This window comes from Hibiscus syriacus, unplaced genomic scaffold (genome assembly GCF_006381635.1).
Source record: "Hibiscus syriacus cultivar Baekdansim isolate YM2019G1 unplaced genomic scaffold, ASM638163v2 tig00016563_pilon, whole genome shotgun sequence".
In the NCBI taxonomy this organism is placed as follows: domain Eukaryota; kingdom Viridiplantae; phylum Streptophyta; class Magnoliopsida; order Malvales; family Malvaceae; genus Hibiscus; species Hibiscus syriacus.
In genome coordinates this window covers 1,063,586-1,086,298 of record NW_024062387.1, presented here as the reverse complement: position 1 = coordinate 1,086,298, position 22,713 = coordinate 1,063,586, and the positions used below count along the sequence as shown (strand labels likewise).

General features: G+C 35.9%; 2 protein-coding genes and 2 pseudogenes across 4 annotated transcripts; 2 read left to right on the top strand and 2 right to left on the bottom strand.

The window, feature by feature from the left end:
• Nucleotides 1–2,570: 2,570 nt before the first annotated feature.
• LOC120208355 lies at nucleotides 2,571–5,662 on the bottom strand (annotated as a pseudogene).
• A 1,380-nt stretch (nucleotides 5,663–7,042) lies between these two features.
• On the top strand, nucleotides 7,043–12,268 carry LOC120208464 (annotated as a pseudogene).
• Nucleotides 12,269–15,243: 2,975 nt separating this feature from the next.
• LOC120208462 (protein BPS1, chloroplastic-like) lies at nucleotides 15,244–17,547 on the top strand. Of its 2 annotated transcripts, none has more exons than XM_039207747.1 (2): nucleotides 15,244–15,333; nucleotides 16,297–17,547. In XM_039207747.1, exon 2 carries the CDS (start codon nucleotides 16,310–16,312, stop codon nucleotides 17,369–17,371), a length of 1,062 nt encoding a protein of 353 aa, XP_039063678.1. In that variant the 5' UTR covers nucleotides 15,244–15,333; nucleotides 16,297–16,309; the 3' UTR covers nucleotides 17,372–17,547. The 2 variants fall into 2 exon arrangements, with proteins under 2 accessions (XP_039063678.1, XP_039063679.1); XM_039207748.1 differs by lacking the exon at nucleotides 15,244–15,333 and adding an exon at nucleotides 15,529–15,632.
• Nucleotides 17,548–19,669: 2,122 nt separating this feature from the next.
• Nucleotides 19,670–21,709, bottom strand: LOC120208461 (probable polygalacturonase). Of its 2 annotated transcripts, XM_039207746.1 has the most exons (6): nucleotides 21,698–21,709; nucleotides 21,249–21,575; nucleotides 21,000–21,120; nucleotides 20,747–20,921; nucleotides 20,592–20,662; nucleotides 19,670–20,495 (listed from the first exon to the last, which is right to left on the bottom strand). In XM_039207746.1, the coding sequence occupies exons 1-6, from the start codon at nucleotides 21,704–21,706 to the stop codon at nucleotides 19,786–19,788; spliced, it is 1,413 nt and encodes a 470-aa protein (XP_039063677.1). In that variant the 5' UTR covers nucleotides 21,707–21,709; the 3' UTR covers nucleotides 19,670–19,785. The 2 variants fall into 2 exon arrangements, with proteins under 2 accessions (XP_039063677.1, XP_039063676.1); XM_039207745.1 differs by lacking the exon at nucleotides 21,698–21,709 and having other exon boundaries at nucleotides 21,249–21,623.
• Nucleotides 21,710–22,713: the final 1,004 nt, after the last annotated feature.

The following is a 22,713-nucleotide window of genomic DNA, read 5'->3' as shown; positions in this document are numbered from 1 at the left end:
CTCATGAGCATACATCCTTGGCCCTGACTATAGCCGGATGCACAGAAAGGGTCGATCTGCTTTGACTTCGACCTGAGTTCCATCTCAATAAGCCTCTGCAATGGCTCTGGATGATGGCTCCCACTGCCGTCATGCCCTGAAATAATGAACAGATAATATAGTACACGCAAACAAAATGTGAAATGTAATCATTATGGTAACGGTAGTGCACAAAACATGACAACCCACAGACTTTTTTTGCTTTTTCCAGCAGCATGAGAGATCCTGGATGAGTTAAACTTTTGTGATAAAGTCTAGAAAGTTTTGACATGGTTAGATAAAACTTCTTTAAAGGGTTAGGTTTTCCAAATTTGAAATTGGCAAGATGAGAAAGAAACACGATATAAATGCTTTACCAGGAGGCATTCCAAGACCAAAGTTGGGTTGGAGACCGGTGACCATGCCCCGATTGAAAACTGTCATTGGATTCAATTCCGGTATCAAACCAGTCATGATTTGAATGAGTGGCAGCGGTTCAACACAAGAAAATCCTCGTTGCAAGTTGGGTGGAGGGAAGTTTTCCAGGCATATGCATCGTTGTAACATAGGATGAATTGGAGGATCAAATCCAGTTAGTCCACTTGCTGGAAATTGATGATTTGGTGGGGCATTATGATGGATGATGCCTTCTGGAGCCATGAACTTCATCTGAGAACTGATAGAAGGATGTGAGTCTAATGAATGAAACAAAGGACCTCCATAATTCAATTGAGGACGAAGGGTGGAGAAGATGCTTGGATATTACGGTTATGAATCAGAATATCTGGCTCCCTCGTATCATAAGGACCGGGAAGAAAATTTGGACCTTCTTTCCCTCCACAACAGCTCTTTCATTTTGGAAGACGCCTTTAACGCTGCTAGTTTCTCGGCTACTTCAATCGGTGCCTCTTGGAAGGGCAAGAGCTCTGGTTTTACATACCACCATGAAATTCAGGAGCTTCACAGGATTACTACCACCAAGCACGCTATCCTCTTCAGGAAGCCCAATTTCAGCAGATCCGTCAAAACCAAGTTTAGATCCTAATCCAGCTCGGAGATGTGACAAATGGCCTCCAATGCCATCAAAATTCATTTGTTCTCTTTGCGTAAAATGGTAAATTATTTTTTCAAAATTATCCCTGTTTGACCGACATGATCAGCGGAAGGAAGAAGACTATCATCTCCGACATTAAGGGGAAGCCTGTTAGATTCGAATACATCAACTCTAGCAGACTCTATTGAGCCCATCTGAACAAGCTTGTGCTCAAACTGATTGTAGTTCCTTCATGAAAGCACTTCCAAAAAGTGCTTCAAGAGTCGGACTCTTCCCTGAACCAGAAGCATTTCTGCATTTGTGTATTGAATCACAAGGTGCTATGTCAGCAGTTTGCACCCTTCTGAAGACCTGATGTCATGATTGGCAGATGATACTTTAGTTTTTGTACTTGTTTTTTTTGTAACAATGAAAGAAGGTGCTGGGTTGCATGATTGTCGACATTAACTTTCTTCTCACATCTGGCATCAGGAATTTTCCATCCTTCAGTAGCAGAAGGCAAACTCGGATCATTTTCCGCGCTTTCTGACAGAATTGACTTTTCAAGATCCTCACATGTAAGGACGGCTGGAACTGCTGCTGCTTCGTTAACATCATTAATATTCCATGATTGCTCGAAGTTCACAATTCCAGTCGATGTCAAATTTGATCTATGCCTGTCCGCAAGTTCAGAGATTTGAAATGGAAAGTTTGATACAAACATGCTTACTAGCCATCCTATCATGGGAACCGCCTTTCTCACCTCCCTGAATTAATGAAAGCAGGTCTTTTGGCTTGCCAGGGGAGAGATCATCTATTGGTTTCTTCTCTGCAAAGATGAGAACAAACAAGAATATTAGATCATAGTTTTCACTCAGAACTAAGCAGATTCACCAAAAACCAGATTATTTGTAACAAGCGCCAACAAACCTTCATCAAGAACAAATGAGTGAACTTAGAACGGGAACTTTCAAGGGACAATGTCACATCAGTTGCTATCATAGGCTGAAGATCATGAGATTAAAAGTCATTAAATATTTCATCAAGGAAACAAGAAGTGAAGGATTTACAATAAAGTAACTAAAGAACTACATGTAAATATGATGTATCGTCTAATCACATTAAGCAAGGGAATTAGAAGTGAACATTCAACTTTAGCGATCATTGTAAATGTCTTCTATATATGTTTGAATTTGAATGTGTCCCGAAACCAAAGTAATACCTCAGTGATATCAGTGAAGCCACCTCCATCTGCTATAACAGCACTGCCAAAAATGTCTAGAATTGAAGTTGAACCGTCTTGGCTGGTTTCAGGCAACATTTTATCTGCTAGCAGCTTCTTGGAATCAAGTTCAGTAACTCCACTGTTTCTGGGGCTACAAAGACTTCTGAAAGGCTAGAACTCTTGTATATATGAGAATCCTTGCTAACGGTCTCATTAAATTTATCTAAAGCTGATGAGAAACTTGAAGCATTAGCACTCTTATTATCGTATAAAAGGTGAATGTTTTATTTTCAAGCCTCTGCTCACTCAAAGTTTCCTCTTCATGCAGCTTAGTCTGTTTTGCCAAAAGATCATCAGAAATCCCATTATAGAGAAGGCTGCCTTTGGACTCTGTAAGGTTTCCCTCCATCTCAAAACTCCCAACCTATAGAAGCATAACAGAATTTATTGATAATCAAGTAACAGAAAAGAATGCACGTGATTAATATGAGGTGCAATATCAGTTTATAATTGAAACATGCTTTGTCCTAATAGTATTAGCTGAGTTACAAATATGAAATTTACAGCTACTTAATGAAAACCACATGCAAGCAACAACCACAAGGTAATAATACCCAATCTTTCATCACTCCAAACTATAGGCCAAAACAAGGAAAACAAACACACGTCACTTCAAAGAAGAGCACAATGCAACCTTTGTCCAATCTATACTTACATCAAGTGACTTACAAAAATAAATCATCTTTGTTATTGTCTTAGTGATGCATGTCTACTTGGTGTCATGTACAAACTACTAGCATAAGACAAGAAGTCTTTTCCAGTCAACCCAAATGAATAAGGATTAAGGAAAAGATCACAAAAGTTCCAATTGAGTTTTAATTATTTATGCCATTTTCATGCGCTGATCTTAAGTGATAAAATTGTTTTCTCCCCAATCCAACCACAAAAAGGGAAATTCAAAATTGCCTCTATTCTTCAAATGATTCCCAACTTTATTCCTGTTATAACTACGGAAGCACCCAGTACATGAAGATTGAATAGTGGCTCAAGGTAACAATTAAAGACCATGAGAAGGGAAAAGGACGAAAACTTTGAAAACCAATGATTGACACTTGGAATCAAGATTACATGCCAAAAGCTTAAAAAATAGATCGTAATTGGTATTAAATTCAGAAAACCAATGTAGTACTTACACGTGAAGAATGGGAGTACATTGAAGTTTTCCTCCAATATTCTTCTCCAAAATTGTGCTTGCAAAACCAGGTGGTACAAGTGGTCTGGAAGCAAGAGTTTGTACAGGAAGAAATGATTTTTCAGAAATATTATTTGATGTTGGAATAGGTTCATCTGATTCCTTGCTTCTGTTTGCAAGTCCGTTGTCATCTTTGGAGTCCATTAGCAATTCAGAAAAATCGAAGTCATATTTACGCCTTCAGGATTAATCTTCTTCTCCTGGAATGCTCTTGTTGTTCCTTCCTCCATGACTCAAAGGAAGCTAAGAGGGAAAGTCATCATACTTTAGCTTTATTATTTGAAAACTAAACCAGAGAACTGAACGAAGATAAAACATAAACAAAATAAACTACAATCAGAAATGAGTTCTCTAGAACAGAGAACCTACCTCTTCTTGTTCTTTCCTCTTCTGCTCTGTCTTCACTAGTGCACTCAGTGGAGCCAAATGTTTCATCATTATATGAGTCATGAGTTTCCCTCCTTGAATGAGGTACAGCCTGGAATGATATTGGCACATAAATGACATCTATTAAAACCGTATTTCAATTGCTACTGTATCGTCTCACAATTCCAGGCAGATATTATTTAAGCCGAATACTTTGAGATATGTTTTTTATGCTAACTTGAATAAAAACAGCTATCATGATACCAGTCTCAATATTATCTGCAAAGATAATAAAAGCAAACAAGTACCTTATAAGGACGGGGTGGGTGGTATGGCTCATTACTTTTATTTAGATGGTATTGATCATTAGCTCGAAACTTTGGTGCAGAAGCTCCTGCTGTAAATCCAGATGGTCGAGGAAAAGAACCACTCCCCAGAAGCCCGTCATTCTCAGGACCATGGCAAGACTGCTGGGATTGATTACCATGGCGTCTTCTAGGATCTATATATCATTAGAATCATTCAATTTCTACCATGATAGAATTTTTAGATGCTGTATGCAACACATAAATTAAGTGGATAAAAACTCCAACTATAAGAATGGTTTTACCAAACAACGTTGAGATTGAAGTGATAGAGTGAATTACCCACATGAATCAACAGAAAGTACAATGCACGGAGCTACAAAGTAGTCCAAATAAACAGTAAACACAAAATAATAGCACCGATAGAACAAAAGAACCATAAACATTACCAGAGTCCAAATCAGACTGGGTATCACTGTCTCTATCACTCTTTCCACTAGAGCGACTGTCCCACCGTCCATGAATGCCCCGGGAATAGTTACCTGATTCCCCTCTTGTCGGCGGTGATGAACTACATTCATTTCGCCTGTAAGCTGAGAAGGTGCCAGGAATTCTTTGCCGATCTTGCGATGTATCCTCAAATTCACTGTTCCAACCACAAAATAACCAATGAATACCAACAGGATCTAAGTTTGCCTTCTTCATATTCATAATTTCATCAAGTGCATACTCCATGTCCATAAAAAAGAGTCTCACCTAAAAATTGATTTATCAAATCCCGGGGGTAACTTTTTGCAAACATCCAGATCACTCAATGACAGCAGAAAATCTCTAGCATATGAAATTCTAGATTTCCTGAATCATGAAACAAACAAATTGGTTATCGGCGTCACTCAACCGAAAACATCTGCAAAACATTAACCAAAAATTTATTATTCAGCAGAAAGAAGTGATTACTTTTGAGATTCCTTGCTGGTATCCGCACGCTGATCTAATGAATGTTGCTCTTCACATTCTAAGCTCATTTCTACACAAATTTAAAGATGAGAATACACGAAATACTCCTTAACAGTTTAGCTCTAGCTGCCTCTCCTATTTACACAGAAACCAGCACATCCTGAATATACGTGTCAGTCAAAACAACGAACCCAGTGAAAGCTCATAAAATCGAGATGATAATTTCTCGGGTTTTTGTGCTAAGCTGCCAGAGTTCAGGGAGAAAACTAGGGTTTTGCTCTTTACATTGAAAAACAAAATTGAAGACGAGCTACTTGGATCGAAAAAAGTGTGAGAGGGGGAAGTTATAGAGAGAGTTATGGTTTGGATCTGAAACTTTTTTTAGCTTTATTTTCCCCCCTTCTTTTTCAATTGATCGATGTCATAGAAAGAGATAGCAAATTGCGTGTATTTTGGTTGAAGAGAGAAGTTTTTTACTTTTAAGATGGACCAGTGACTGCCAATGCCTCTCTCCCCCCTCTCTCTCACTGCAATTTACTGTTTCAGAAATGACGTTCTCCACCTTTCATTACGCTTAACACGAACAATGATATAAAAAAAAAGATTAGAGTAACACATTAGTCACCAATTTATTACATAATTTCTAATTTGATCATCTAACTATAGTTTTAATAAAATCATTTCTAGTATTATATCATTTATTTTGATCATCGGCCATTAATTTTATTGATGTGATTTTTTTAGATATTATTTTCTCTCCATACTATGAGTTTATGTGTTAATTTTTAAATAATTTTGTTTAGATCAATAAGACGTTGGTCACCGTATCAAAGAAAAATAAATTGAAGAACTCGGGAAAGCATATACTTAAACATGCCGGTATGGATATAGGCGAGACGGGTAGTTGCAGTCATTACTCTAAAAATTTTAAAATTCTATATATTTTAAATATTTTCTATTAAAAATCTTTTTTTGCTTCCTTAAAATTTATAAATTTATATTTTAAAAATTTTACAAGCTCGTCACCTCTAATATAAAATTCTACGTTATGCATAAAACGGTACTCCACTTAGCCATTAAACTAACTCGAAAATGTATTAATATTTTGATCACAAAAATAAAAAGTAAATTATTCAACTTTGAAAATAAATATTATCTTATACTTACCTATATTAATAAAAAAAACATTTGAAATCAGAGGATAAGAAGGAAAATTAAGAGAAGTCGAACCTTGAGGACAGAGTTCCTCGATTAGGGAAGGTAATGTTGAGAACATAGATATCAACAGCAACTTCTCAAAGAAGGATGCCGAAGAATAAGGAAAAAAATTACACCTAAGGGGCTCGTGGACTTTCTCATTTGCTAAAACGAAACAAGTACAAATAAGTGCTGAATTTTACTGAGAAGACACTTGAGAAATCTATGGGAAATTCCTTCTTCTTCTTCTAATTGGATTTGCTGATTTTTTCTCGTTGTCGAACACGCTCAATAAAGTTCTTGTTGAAAAGTTTTGCTTAAAGTTCTCCTTTCTGGTACGTGCACTATTCATATCCCCTTATTGTAAGGGTATTATTTTTTTTATTAAATTAAAGTGATTACAAAATAGTATATGTTGTAAATACTTTTAATTATTTAACAATAAACGTTTAATCATCATGATACTGTTGTTGGTGATCAAACTTATAGTCTCAAAAAACAACAATAATTCATTTAACTACTGAGTTGATTCGTGCCGACGCTAATTATTTTTCCAAAAATGAATTTAACGTTTTCACTAATGTTTTTTTTTTTTTTGGAGATCAGAAACCGGATGGTGATTTTCGGGTCGAACGCGGGTTTTAAAACCGTACCCGTATAGAGACCATTTATATTATATAAATCGCAGAGACTTAAGTCCGTATCAAAAACCCTTCCTATCTTTCTCTACCGATTTATCCCTTTGGATTCTGAATTCTTCATCGACACGACATGGCTTTTCCTTACATGGAAGCTGTTGTTGGTACGCTCTTCTTCCTTGTTCTCTTTTTAGCTTGAATCCATTTCTTTTATTTCCAGATTTATATTCCTGTCAAAACTCGTCTTTCCCACACTATTTGTCCCGATATTAGCATATTCTTGCTTTTTTTTTGTTCTGAAAAATTATGGTTCGGGTTTAAAATATTAGATTTTTACGTTTTCACATGGGCATTTTCCCTTATATTATTTTCTTGTCTCACTACTCTGCTTATGGGTACCACTTCTTTTTCTGTTTATATATGATTTTGAATAGAATAGTTAAAATATATTTTTCCCAGTTTCAGTTATGTGTTTTCTTTGATCTGTAATGATTGAAAATTCTAGGTTTTGAAGTTGGCTTTTAAGCATCTTTCAAGCTCCTTTCTTCTTTTTCCGTTTCACATATAAAATATAAAGGAATATATAGAAATGAGTTAATTGTGTTAATAGTTTCTGTAAGTATCCTGTTTGTGATTGACCGAAGGGGAAGGGGGTCGATCTACTAACTAAGTAGCTTGCAAGTTGCTGGTAACTGTGTAATCGTCATAATGAAGTTTTTCCTATGAAAGAATCAAAATATATATTTGCATTTACGCCATATTGAGGTGTTTTGTGTTCTTGGGCATGTGGATGCTTTTGTAATTTTGGTCATGCTTATTATGTTTGTATCTAAGTCCTTGGAGTTTATCTTCCTGTTGATTGCTAAAAACCTTTGGAACAGTAGTTAAAGTACAATTCCAACTATTTAGACAGATCATGTTTGTGGAAACTGTTGGTTGAACTGAATATAGCATAGCTTATTGGTTTTTGGGTCCAATGATTTGTAAGATAATGAACTTTCAATCTCTGCATAATTGTTTCCTTTTCTTTTGCATTTCACTTAAATGCAATCCGTTTGGATTTCACTTTTTTATGTTTATTAAGGACTGTGTTGTGAAAAGTACGAGGCAGATTGTGGGATTTGTTTATCACTTTGTTGTCAGCGTTCTTAAAGAAAAGATTTTGCTCTTTATGATTGTCCTGATTTGATGGTTTTGCCATTTAGAGTTTGTAATTGTGCTATGTGCTTTTTTCTCTCCCTGATTTACCCACTATTATTTGCAGGTTTTATGATTTTAATGTACCTCTTTGAAACTTATCTGGACTTACGGCAACATGCTGCTCTCAAATTGCCTACACTTCCAAAAACATTGGAAGGAGTAATCAGCCAAGAGAAATTTGAAAAATCCCGAGCCTATAGTCTTGATAAGAGGTTGGTTTTGTTGTTTCTATCGATCATTTCCAAGATTACATCATCAGGGACCAATAAAGCTTCCTTTGACTTGATCTGACATTACCTGTAATGCCTCTCCCTTACTTTTCAGCCACTTCCATTTTGTTCATGAGTTTGTGACAATCTTGATAGACTCGGCAATTTTGTTCTTTGGCATACTACCTTGGTTTTGGAAGGTGAATTGTTTGGTGTTTATTTAGTGGATCATTCTTTTGTTGATTTTCACTATCTTGTATATTTAATTGTTATTTATTGCAGAAGTCAGGAAATTTCTTGCCTTTAGTGGTCTAAATGAAGAGAATGAAATACTGCATACTCTTTCGTTTTTGGCTGGTGTTATGATATGGTCACAGGTGAACTCGGGATATTCCCTTGACTTCTGGATCCTTTCAACAATCATCACTTTGAATAAGATAACATTGACCCTTTATTCTGTGATTTTATAATGCAGATCACTGACTTACCCTTTTCTCTTTATTCAACTTTGTGATCGAGGCCCGTCACGGCTTCAATAAAGTTTGTATTCTTAATCACTAAATTTCTTTGCTATACCATTTTGTTTCCTTGTTTATTCCCTCTAATTTCTAGGAACATTTGTTATTTTTAGATTACCCTTATCTTTCTGTTCCTAACTATATTCTCATTTCTTTGTCAGCAAACAATATGGTTATTCATTAGGGACCTTATCAAAGGAATGTTTCTTGCTATTGTACTTGGTCCACCTATTGTTTCTGCTATTATTGGATAGTACAGGTAAAATTTGTGCACATTTCTAGCATTTGGTTTCTTTGGTAGAACATTGCTAGTCCTTGCTGTTGTAATCAAACAATTGTTAGCTTAACAACAAGATTTTACGTTCTTAATTATTCCTTAGTTGTTTTGCTATTATGTCATCCTTTTCTCACTATGTTGAATCTTAATTCTGAGATTGCAGAAGGGGGGTCCATATCTAGCTATCTATCTTTGGGGATTTATGTTTGTCCTTTCTCTTGTGATGATGACAATTTACCCCATTCTGATAGCTCCACTCTTTAACAAGTTCACCCCTGTGAGTATTTCATGACCATTGTGTCATAGTTTCATTCAAGCGTCTTAGTTTCCCCAAATCTAATTATTTTTTTTGCTTGGTATGACTGTGGGAAATAGCTTCCTGACGGAGAGCTCAGGCAAAAGATTGAGAAGCTTGCTTCTTCCCTAAAATTTCCTTTAAAGAAATTGTTTGTTGTTGATGGATCCACAAGATCAAGCCATAGCAATGTAAGTATCATTGGTTGGTTCAATCGGTTGTGTTTGTAAACATTTTCATATTCTATCATTTAGGATTACATTTTGCCTTTCTTCTATAAAACCATTTATGTAAAGCTTTGAACTGATATTTATAGAATAATGATTTGTTTAGTGTGGTGGATGGCATTGAGAACAAGCCAACTGTGTCTGTTTTCAGTTTGATAATATTCGTTACTTATTCACATCATAACTGATTTCAAAAGTGACTTTTTATCGCACTTATGATTTAATGCTTTCAATGTCATGCAGGCCTATATGTATGGATTCTTTAAGAACAAGCGTATTGTCCTTTATGACACATTGATTCAGCAGGTATGGAGGATCTGATACTAAGTAAAAGTTTATTCATCTCTTATATTTGTCGTTTCATTTTTTTAAGATTTTTGTGTTGAGCAAATAATAGATGGAAACGTTCATGTTTTTATGCAGTGGAAGATTTGATATTTTTGTCTGTGTAACTTGATCACTGTCTTCAATTCATTGTGAGACACACATGACAGTGACTTGTGATGTTGATTTTTTATTGAAGCAATTAGTCTTCATTTTACCTAGTAATGCTGATTTTGTATTGAAGCTATTTTCAGTGAATATCCCTGTCTTCTAATCTTCAGTTCAGAATCAATCTCTTTTCGATATTCAACCTTGTTTATTCTGCTGTTGAGCATATAACAGTAACTTGTGCCTTTAACGTAATGCATAATTTATTTGTATAATAAGCACATTGCCTGCCAATCTCTGGAGACTTTGAGTCTGTGGCGAATGTATTCTAATATTATGCCAGTAGATTTTCCTCTTAGCAAACAATCATATAGGAACTTATACATAAGTCCATTCTATTTATCTTGATTTTGAGGATGCGTTTTGTCTTAACATGAAAGCTGCTAAATAGTTAATTTTTGCCTTTTCCAAGTTAGGAGTCGGAAAGAATGATAAATTGTCTCTGTAGTGAAGGCTCCTTTAATGTTTTGGAAAAGTCTTATTTATGCAGTTGTATTTTTGCAGTGCAAAAATGACGAGGAAATTGTTGCTGTTATTGCTCATGAACTGGGGCATTGGAAGTTAAACCATACCATGTACTCATTTATTGCTGTGCAGGTAAGCAGTGGTTGTTCTCTTGCAAGCTTTTTCTCTCTGGAGAGAAAGAAAAAACCTTTTATTTATTGTTGCCGTTATTTATTGTTGTCCGGTATCCTCCATCTAGCTCCACAAAATATTAGGAAGAAGATGAAACAAAAAAGCATGTCAACGAACCACACAAACTGCCTAAGCCTTCTAAAACAACAATGTATTCTGCTTAATATTAGAACATGATATGTGTTTGTCATCATATTATGCTCTACTCGACTTCTTCAGTTGGAAGTCAACATGTCTAGTTTCTTGCTTCTGTGACTAGTTCCATGCTTTGATTTATGATGCCTGCTTTTTCTTCCATAAGCAGATTCTTACGTTTTTGCAATTTGGAGGTTATACACTGGTCAGGAACTCAACTGATCTTTTCCGAAGTTTTGGGTTTGACACACAGCCTGTACTGATTGGCCTTATCATATTTCAGGTACTAAAATATCTAAACAATGTATGCGTAGTTGAAATATGTAGTCTAATAATAGGACCCACTATATAAGTACGACTAAGCTCTTATCAAGGGAGCAAACATATTTTTGCCTGTTTGATTATACATAGGATTGAAAGCTACAGACTGTTGTTCACTAATCTTTCATCATGGATGGAGAATAGCTCTTGAGTGATTAACCTTTTTTTCTGACCTTGTCATATGGACAGCATACTGTAATACCAATCCAACACCTTGTAAGCTTTGGTCTCAATCTTGTAAGCAGATCGTTTGAATTTCAGGTAACTTCCTTTTTGCAGTGAATTCTGATTTTCAGTTATGGTAGCTCTCCCTCTTTCTCATTACTTTTTAGATCGATGTTAGTGTTCAATATTCATTGCTTTATGTAGGCTGATGCCTTTGCAAAGAAGCTTGACTATGGATCTGCTTTGCGTGCCGGTCTAGTGAAGCTGCAGGTGAATTTCTGGTCATTTTGACTTCCCTTTGTTGTTTGAACTCGGGTCTACTATGTCGTTTATGAAAACTGCTCAACTTTTTTGGTGCATGTTACTAGTGAGCATACATGTTACCGAGCTGAGAGTTTTTGGTGTATAATTTTCAGGAGGAAAATCTATCAGCTATGAATACGGATCCGTGGTACTCTGCTTATCACTATTCTCATCCCCCACTCGTAGAAAGGTTGGCCGCACTTGACGAAGCGGACAAAAAGGAAGAGTGATAGGGAGGGAGAGAATATAAAAATAGGGGTTGGATGATTTCATTTGGTTGTAATATTTTGTTTGTTGATCTGTATCGGGTTGCATGGCCTCCTCACGTTGTCTCTGGTTCGGGCACACGTGAGAAAGAAAGGCTCGCCTTAGTCAGGAAGGTAAAGCTACATGGACGGAACTAAACAGAAAAAAGGGAAGAGAGAGGCGTTAGACAATGACCCAAACATATTGAATGCAATGAAACTTTGATTAATTATTATTATGTTCTCCCCATTTATCTCTCGACCATTTGATAATAAATGCTCAATTATTCTGTCATTGTAACTGGTGCTTAAATCGATAATTTCTTAGAACAATAATGGTCGTATTAATTATTGAAGTGAATTGGTTCATGCATTTTGTGTTACCTGTGAATCATAAATGGTCCCATTAATCATGAAATCACTGATATTAGATTGATTATTAATCATTTCGATATAGAGCAACGATTCATCCGGTTCGAGATAATCGCCGCTTCTAATTGGTGATTTGGAGTAATTGAGGGTAGAGAAATCATTTTTTGTTTAAATAGTATTGCACTTATATTTAAAAATACATTCGGCTTCGTAATTAAGTGTATACGATTGCAAAAAGGATATAATACTTTGAAATGGCCCAAAAAAAAACAAATAGGGTAAAAGTAAATGGAAAAGGAAAAAATAATATAAATAATTTTGAGGACCACTGAGCTGTCAAATGCTCAGTCAAATGCTTATGGGGTTATGGGGTTGCCAATATCTGTATCCTGTATGTGGGTAAAATTGCAATTAAATTTCAGAATTATGAATGTAAAGCAGGGGATGTGAACTTCTGATATGATGATGAGGGAACTAATCCTTCTGTAGTGCCTAAAGTGAGGTAATGGTGCATAGCAAAATTGGCTCCACAGGCGAGAAGAGAAAAAAAGAATAATTTGTTAGGTCATCTATAAAATTAATTTGGGATTTACGGCAAATCTTACGGAAGGAGAATTCGTCACATCCACGTAACGAGTTTACCCAAATAATATTTTTTGTTCAAACTCGTTACGTCGACGTGATAAGTTTTAAAAATATATATAATCTTTACATTAGAATTTGTCAAGTCAAGCGATAAATTTCAATAAAAAAATGTTTTATTGGAACTCGTCGTGTTCACGTGCCGAGCTCCAAATTATTGTATCAAATATTGTAGATCCAAAATTAATTTTAGAGACCCCCTAATATGCCATTTTTTTCGCCGACCAAATGAGCCAACTTTACCCAATTTGGGGCTTATGGTAACTTGCCAAATTTATATGGGAATTATCATACCATAAGAGGAAGGGTCCCAATATGGGGCTAAGTAGATTTTGTACGTTTAAGTATTCTATAGTTTTAACTCTCGATTGAATTTAAAATTAATTCAGATCGAAATCTATTTAAAAGGAATTTAATATTATTTTGTCTTTCACAAGACTCGCATCACTTAACCTAATATACCTTTAATTTTCGCTTCCCTTTACCTCCTATATGTGAAAAGTTGATATCCACTTGGTGGAGGATCTTATTGTTTACTACTCCAAAGAATCAACATTGAGGAGGAGTCTTAGAGATCCCTTCGACATAAGAAAAATAAGTACTTTTTACTCATTAATCATATATATATTTGGTAAAGAACCGAGTAAAAATAAATATTGTTCGATCGATACATGTTTATGTTCATTTATCAAGTTTAAAGGTAAATGAGTAGCAGTTCATTTACAGCCATAGATCTTATGCAACCGCTATTACTCCCGCTTCATGTACTTGGATTTCTACGTCCATTTTAAGAGCTTTCCGATCCATTTTTAATTCACGACTAATTTAAGAAAAATGAACATGATAAATGTGCGTTATTTATTTTAGGATATTTTTTTAATTAAAAACAGCGTTCGCCAATGCTGACCATTTCTGAAAAGGGAGAAAAAAATAAAAAAAAATTAGATTGCCGTGCTTTAATGGTTATGTTATTGTTTTGGAACGAAGAACCCGTCAAGCTTGGCTTTCTATTTTTATTATTATTTTTCTGTTAATTAAGTAAGTCTTAAAAATGCATTTCGTATTCGTTTTTAATTTGATTATTTAATAAAAGAATTAAAGAATTTATTGTTTTTAAATTGATATCGAAACTAAAATTTCTTTCAGATATAATAAAAATACAAAGAGAGATTGGTGATAATTTCGATTTATGATGACACTGGTTAAATTGGTATTTTATATTTATTAAATTTTAAAATATAATTAATTAATTAATTAATATATCCCATTTTCGTAATTAAGGAAAAAAATCATACTAAACGCAGCCTATTTGTAGTTTGTACCCGCTGGGTTTTCGTAATATACTAAGGGTGCGTTTGGTTCACGGAATGTAAGATTACCAGTGGGAATAAAAGATTACCAGAGAATAGGATTACTGGAAATATTGTATTTTGTGTTTGGTTGGTTTAGCAGGAATGTAAGATTACCGTGTTTGGTTAAAGGAATTAAAGATTATTGGAATGTATATATAACTAAATTATCCTTATTATATATTTGTTTTTTAACAAGTTGAAAAATATTTATATATTTTATTTAAAAAATTTAAATTCATAAAATTTATATAATTTTTTTTACAAAATTGAAAATATAAAAAAGTTTAATGAAAGGGTAAAATTTTATTTTAATCCCTGAACTTCATATAAAATTTTAATTATAGAATTATTTTTGTAAATCTAAAATAGTTTAAGGATAAATTTATAATTTAACCTTCGTAGAATTTTTATTATTCAATGAAAGAATAAATATATTTTTGCAAAGAATTTTTTAAGGGCATTTTAGTCTAAAACGTCGGTAATCCAATAATACCTAAGGAAAGGGAGGTAATGACATTCCCGGTAATATATCCAAAAAATTTACTATTGATAATATAAGATTATCGAGAATGACATTCCCTATCAACCAAACGAAAAATGTGAATTTCATTACCATGAGAATCTTAAATTCCACCGACCAAACAAACTCTAAAAAAGGCTTTGTTAAATAGAGCTGACGTGTGGAGTTTGGTCCGTTGAAAGATAAATTCTAGCCGACGGCCTTTATGTAAGACAAAAACGACAATATCTCCCATTTCTCCCCAATCATTGTCCTCCACGTATGTATTCTGTGACAGAATACTCGTGACAGGCAGTGGTTAAATCAATACTCTCATCAACCACTACATATTTGATATTTCCAAGGCGGAATTTCAACGGAAAGACCAAACCAAATACCCAATACGCGTTCGAAGATTTCATAGAAATTTCCTGATTACGAAGTACTAAATCAGGTGGAATTCTCTATTTTCATTTCCGTTGTGTTTACTTTTCTTTAGATCGCTTCAATTATCTGTTCTCTGTGCGATTCTAAAGAAACGCAAATTATTTTATTCTATTATGAGATGAAGATTGTTAGGTTTAGGCTTATGATTTGTTTCTGTTCCTTTTTTGCTTCTTTTTATTTCGATAAAATTTTGTAGTTGAGGAATCTTAGTTTTAGGTTGTCATTTTTAATCTTCAGTTCCTAACAAGGTCCTATCAATTTGTCGAGAGTTTTCACTTCTGTTCGGATTTAAGGATCTAATACTGGGTAAGGTTATATATATATATATATATATAATTGGTTTATTTACTTTCAGATTTGTTTGACTTTATGTTTGCGGATATATTTGTGATAGTTTTTATTAGATCTGGCTTTAGTTTACGTGTTTATGACTTCGGATGTTAAAGATTTGTTTTCAAATATGTGGTTTCAGTGTTTTCTTGGACGACCATAAAGGAAATGAAGGTAATCAAGGAGATATTGGCTTGCTGCCTTGACTTGATTGTTTTCAAACATGTCTCCTTATTTTACTGTTTCACCATATCTTTTGCATATATTGTCATGATTTTGGTGTAAAACAATTGGTCTTTACTGGGGTTAATCGTTTTTCTTAATCCACAAAATTCAGCTAATCTAATTGATTATGAATTTTGATGTTTATGTGGTATAGTCTCGATGTAGGGTTCAACTTAATTTGCCTTCTGATTAGAAACAAGTGGGGTTTTGGGAGGAACTCCCTTATTGTTGTGTTCTGGAACTAATGGTTAATTGTAGTTATGGAGATTATGGTTTTAAAGCTTCTGTGCTTTAATTATAAAGATGATTACTTATGGCAACTTCTGGGTGTTTTTGTCTATTATAACCCATGGGATTATTAATGTGATTTGAGTTTGAGTTCTGATGATTGGATTTGTTCTTTTAATTTTTGCAGTTAATACGTCAAGATGAGTCGTCCTCAGGAACCAAATCGCCCTTTCTTCCATTTTGGAAATCCTTTCCGAATGATACCACCTAAGAGTTCTCAGTTATCTCCAAGACTTCTTTCTTTATTGAACACTTTTGAGGCCACCTTATCAGGGAGGCTGGAAAAACTTGTGCCCAAGGATAAGGGTGATATCCTCAGCTTGTCATGGATGAAATTGGCAATGGAGTCACTTTCTGAGATCCATTGTGACATAAAAAACCTGATAACTGAGCTTGACCTCCCTGTGACTGATTGGGATGAAAAATGGATGGATGTTTACCTGGATATTAGTGTGAAGCTGCTCGACATTAGTAATGCTTTTACCTCTGAGCTTACACGCCTCAACCAAGGCCATCTCATGCTTCAGTTTGTCTTGCATAAGTTGGAGTCCGACTCCCCAGAGCAGTTCACACGGGCCTCTTCCTCACTTGATAGCTGGAAACAGCACATTAGCTCCAAAAACCCGAGAGTTGAAACTTGTCGGCCGATCTTGGACAACCTTGTGGAATCACTGAACTTGCCAAAGGTTAGGAACTCTTCTAAAGGAAAGGTGTTGATGCGAGCTATGTATGGAGCTAAGGTGGCAACAACATACATTTGTAGTGTCTTTGCTGCTGCTTTCTCTGGTTCTTCCAAGAATTTGTTAGACTTAACTGTTCCTAATACACTACCATGGGCACAAGTTTTTTCAGTTGTTCAAACTACCTTGAATGTTGAAATAAGAAATATATTTTCTTGTGGAGAATTTACAGTTCTAAGAGAACTGGAGGCTGTTGATGCATGTGTCAAGAAGTTGTTTACTTTGCTCCAAGTTGGAGTGGGTCCTAGTGAACGGGAGTCATTCAAGAATTCTGTTTCGGATTTGAGAACAACGGAAGAGAAACTAGCACAAGGGCTGGATAATCTTTCAAAGGCAATAGATAGCTTTTTCAAGGTAGTTTTGACAGGGCGTGATGCATTGCTTTGTAATCTGAGAAAGGCTGGTGATGCTGCCCCGAATTCGATGATAAGAAAAAATGTAAAAGTGCAACCTGCGAGGTGAATCATATGAATGTAATGAAGTTATACCCTTCTGTATACAGATTGTTTAGGTATGAGGCCTTATGTTTTCTAACCAGTCGACATATACAACCGTTGGGTTATGCTAGTATGAGTTGTGATGTGGTGTATCATGATAGTAGTCGATTGGTTGTACATGTATCCTTGTCATCCTATATTAGAAATTATAAAAGGCTCATATTTCTTTGCAAGTGTTCAGCACTCACTATAAATTTTCATTCGCTTAAGCATAGCGTTGATTGATGAGTTCCTAATTTACCTTTTCAGTTATTGGCATGCATACTGTATGATATTGGATGACTGATGAATTCTTAGTGCAGTTCGTTCTTATCAATCTGTAATGCTTATAATCCTGCCACAATTGCATTGAATATATATATATATATATATTTTTTTTTTTTGATAAGAATTGAAGGCCTCGTTAAAACTCTCTTTATGATTAATGGAACTCTTAAATGAGCCCTTTAATCAACGGAATGAAGAAAAAATGCCTTATACTTCATTAATAATAAAAAAGGATACATAAAATTTAAAACATCTATAATAACCCCTTACAAAACAACCCGACAACCAAAAACAAATATCCCTAACAACAACATTGTTGTACTTGGCCTATTCCAGCCTTAGCTAAGCAATCTCCCTCTATATTAACAGTCCTAGCAACCCATCTAATTACACCCTCCGATTCTTTAAGCCTATCAACAATGTCCTTGACAATTATTACAAACACATATGGACATTTTTCAACATTCTTAACCCATTCCACTGCCATCACTTACAATTATCAACCGACCCTTAATACACCCTCGAAAAGAATTGAAGAAAGATAAACCCTTTTGAACTGCCTTTAGCTCCATCAAAGTAGGTGGACCTGGGCCAGAAGCCTCCTGGAAAGAACCTAAAATCGAACTTGCATCATCTCTTAAAATACCAGTTATTTCACTTCTCTTACAGTCACCGCTAATTGCAGCATCAACATTCATTTTAATGAATCCCTTAGGAGGAGGGGACCAAGAAAGCTTAGAGACAATCGATTTGTTGAAGGATGAACAAAAATCCCCTAGGGAGGGGTCATTGATTAGAGAGTCCTTGGGATAAAAATCTCTTTGAACTTGACTAAAAACCAAGAAGTAAGCCTAAATCTTGCTAAGAAAAATAAGTCGGACTGGTCTATCTTCCCTCTTTCGAACACAATGTCATTCCTGAATTTCCAAATAGTCCAAAGGACGACAGCTGGAATAAAGGGCCAAATAACATAATTAGATTTCAATTCTTCCCAAGCTAGAAGAAAGCTCTGAGCATTTTCATGAAAAATCGAACTGAGTCTCCAAAACTTCATGAATTTGTTCCATAATGACCACGCAACAGAACAAGAAAAGAATAAATGAGAGGAAGATTCATTCGCCAACTTTCACAGTGGACATAAAACATCCTCAATTCCCAAAACCCCTCTTTTAACCAATTCTGTCTTCACTGCCAGCTTCTGAAGAACCACCTGCCACATAAATGACTCCACTCTTGGAGGCACCAATCCTCTCCGCATGATGTTCTTCCAAAAATGAACATCCTCCGAACCCAAAGAACACACCTTAACACATGAACTAACAGAATAGACACCAACCTCATTACCTTTCCAGATCAGACCATCATTGGACACTTTAGACAGACTGAATATAGAGATGGTTGACATCAAATTTGACCATTGTTCAAATTTCCAACCAATCAAATTTCTTCTCAACTGTACATTCCAAAACCAGCCCATTAACTAAACTCACCGAACTCAATTAATTTGTCACTCTTGTTTGAAGAAATGGAAAACAGTCAAGGGAAAATAACCTTGAGCGGAGAGTCCATCGCCCAAAGGTCTTGCCAAAACCGAATTAGCTCTTCATTACCAACTTGAATTCTACACATGCTTCAAAACTTAGAACCAAATGAGTCTTCTTTAGAACATCTTCTGTACATTCCAAAACCGAATTGCATTGAATATTTAGAACATCTACTCTCTGTATGTTCAAGGGATATAATGCAAGAATTGATGAAGGCAGCTATTAGCTTTTTGAGATGAACTCTGACGTCGTTGGAATGGAAATACAAACAACTATGGTATGAATTGTGAAGCCTTTGCCAAAGGCTAATTTATCGGATTTGGCGAAATTGATGTTCGGTGTGAGATTAGATACTACTGTGGCGGGAAAAGCGAGAAGACATTTAACCAAGCACGTGATCATGGATTAGATACCACATTCGTCGATGAGAATTCATTTGATTTATATATTACATGAAATGTGACACTTTCATAAAGTAAATTAAGATACAGAAATTTGAAAGCTCTCAACTCTGAGAGCACTTTAGTACTGATAGCTACCAACTTGGTTTTACTTTGCTAGCATCAGATCACACGTAATTCATCCTTAGGGTACAACTTTTGAGCACCACTTGATCAATAGACAAAGGCTCTGCCGGAAAGTCGCAAGCCTTGAGTTTCTCCGGCCCTTGATCCGGTAGTAGTTCACATGGCCGAGGACTTACTCCACTCGTGATCCCATCAACGTCGGTGCAAGTCCACGGCACCTTCTTAGCCTTAGGTGCCATTCCGATCGTGACATTTGATATGCAGATTTGAGTAAAAGGGTCTCCTTCGATCCCTTCCAACCTAGCCGCCATCGACACGTTATCCGCCACGACGTCTCTATAATTGATCCCTTGAATCACCGGTAATGCATTGGGGTCATAGTGATTATCGGCATGTGCTTTGTAGGTCCCCGTCATCCAAAACACCCATTTCATGGTATGCAGAGTCATTCCCTTCACATATATGTCTTTCACGAATCCGCCCCTTCCTCTAGCAGTCTTGATCCTGACCCCGGATTCCGTATGGATGGCCGTGATGTCTTGGGCCCTCACGTCCTGGATCCCACCCGACATCTCGCTTCCCAACGCGATGGCCGCGCTGTAAGGAGAAATGCATGTGAGCCTCCTAATGACCAATTGTTTGGTCGGCATCCCGAATGAAATCCCATATTCATCCCAACCACTCTTCACTGCTATACAGTCATCCCCAGAAACTATGTAGCTGTCTTCAATTCTAATATTTGTGCAAGAATCTGATCATCAAATTCAAACAAAAAGTAATTAGACATTAACAACCTAAATTTCTTTAAAATCATTGTTGGCTTGAAACCAAAAAAAAAAAACCATACCTGGATTGATACCATCTGTGTTTGGAGATGTAATAGGAGCAATAATGGTAATGCCTTGTACAAGAATGTTACTGCATCAAATAATGAAGGAAAAAAACAGAGGTCAACCAATCATGTCCCTTTTTTGCCACGTGGACGTCTGTGATTGAAGATACCTGCTATAAACTGGATGAACATTCCACGATGGAGAGTTGAGAAGGGTTACATTGGAAATCTGGATATTGTCCGAGTACATGAATTCGATCAGGTAAGGTCGGGTGTATTTCAGTTTTCCCTTGTGGAAACTTTGCCACCAGAATGCACCTTGACCGTCGATTGTACCATTGGCCCCTGATTATTACAGCATAAACAGATTTATTATTGTAAAATGGATACTGATAAATGTGTAAGCACAGCTTAAGAATCTACCTGTGACAATTACATCAGTGAGATTAGTTCCAAATATAAGGCTGGCAAACCTTCCACCGGCTGCATCCCTTCCTCGACCGTAAGACGGCAACGCCTTCAAAACGGGCCATTCGTTCATGTCCTAAACCAGTTCATTAGCCATAAAAGTTAGATATAACCGTTTATAAGTCCAATTTACGAGCTTCGAGTGTCGCGGCAAATGGACCGACGAGGTACTCTCGACATGAAATTCGACGTAGGGAACCAAACCTGAGAAGCCAAGAGAACAGCATCTTTGTGAAGATAGAGAGTGAAATGGCTGGTGAGGCTAAAGCTCCCAGTCAGCCATTGTCCAGCAGGAACATAGAGCTGAGCCCCGCCATCGGATGCATACTGGCTCAGATGATTAACTGCATCTTGAAATGCTTTGGTGTTCGATGTTTTACCGTCACCGCTTCCGCCGAAATCCGTTATCGATGCAGTGTGTCCTCTGCAACTCATAGCTGTGTACTCAAAGGACTCCAACACCCTTCCTTTCCTGGCCTCAGCTCCTAATATTAATGGCACCAACACAAGTACCATGGACATACTGGTTACCTGCAAGATCAACAAGGCAAAGTAAGTACACATTGTATGTCAAGGAACATGAAATAGTTCGGAAACAAAGACCAGAAAATCATTTGTTTTTGTTTGTAAATGAAGGACTCATTCTTACTTACCAACTCCATTGTTGGAAATGATTTTGTTGATACGGGAAGAGAGACAAATGGAGTAATATATGACGTGGAGGTAGCACTCTTGTGTACAAAGGGCATTATGTGAGAGTGAGACTTTCTTTACACTGTTTTCTTTTTATCTTGTGAACAAAAATAGGAGTTTTGGTTTTTTGCTGCTTGGCCTGTAGTGTCGGAGAGTGAGTGAATGGGTCCACTTATTGGGTTATTGATGTCACTTTCCTTGGAATTGGCGTAATTTTTTTTTATCTCGTGAGTACCTTTGCACTCTTGCCTCTACCCCACCACCATTGCCTACCCATTCACGGGTGAATATTATAACGAAATTAGGTCGGCCCATTCACTCGAGAAGAACAGTTATACAGTTTCCTTAAAAAATTATAAATTTATAAATTAAATATTTTTTATTCATAATGTATTTTTATTCCTTTAAATTTTATAAATTCATCTATAATATAAAATAAAGTAGTATTAATTTTAAATACTCAATCATTCTTCTACGATAACTGATACTTGAACTCATAATTTTTAAGAATGACAATTATTTTTTAATTACTGAAATAATTTGATCCGTATTACTATTTTTTAGTTAAAAAGATTAGTAAGAGAATAATTTGAAGAGAGAGGGGGTGCATTTACGGTTGAAAAAGAAGAACCTTTTGGCATCTTCTTACAAAATGTATGAATGTGAAAAAGCGATGTTCACATGAGTCCCATTCTATTGCAAGACATATGCTTTGTCTCATCCTCATTCAAGATGCAGTTTTCCTTTTCGGCACTATATCCATTCTTGTCTCAGAAAATACTGTGAGCTATTGGGTGAACCATTATCCCTTACCCGTGCCCTCTCTTCTCAGAAAATAAATAAATAAATAAATAACATCCCTTTATTATCTGATATCAAATTCCAGCGTCTGAAATGAAAGGAACCCCAAACACACCAGTGTGTTGCATAACACTCAACTTCCCAAATTCAATTATTATATAGTTCACGTGAGCGG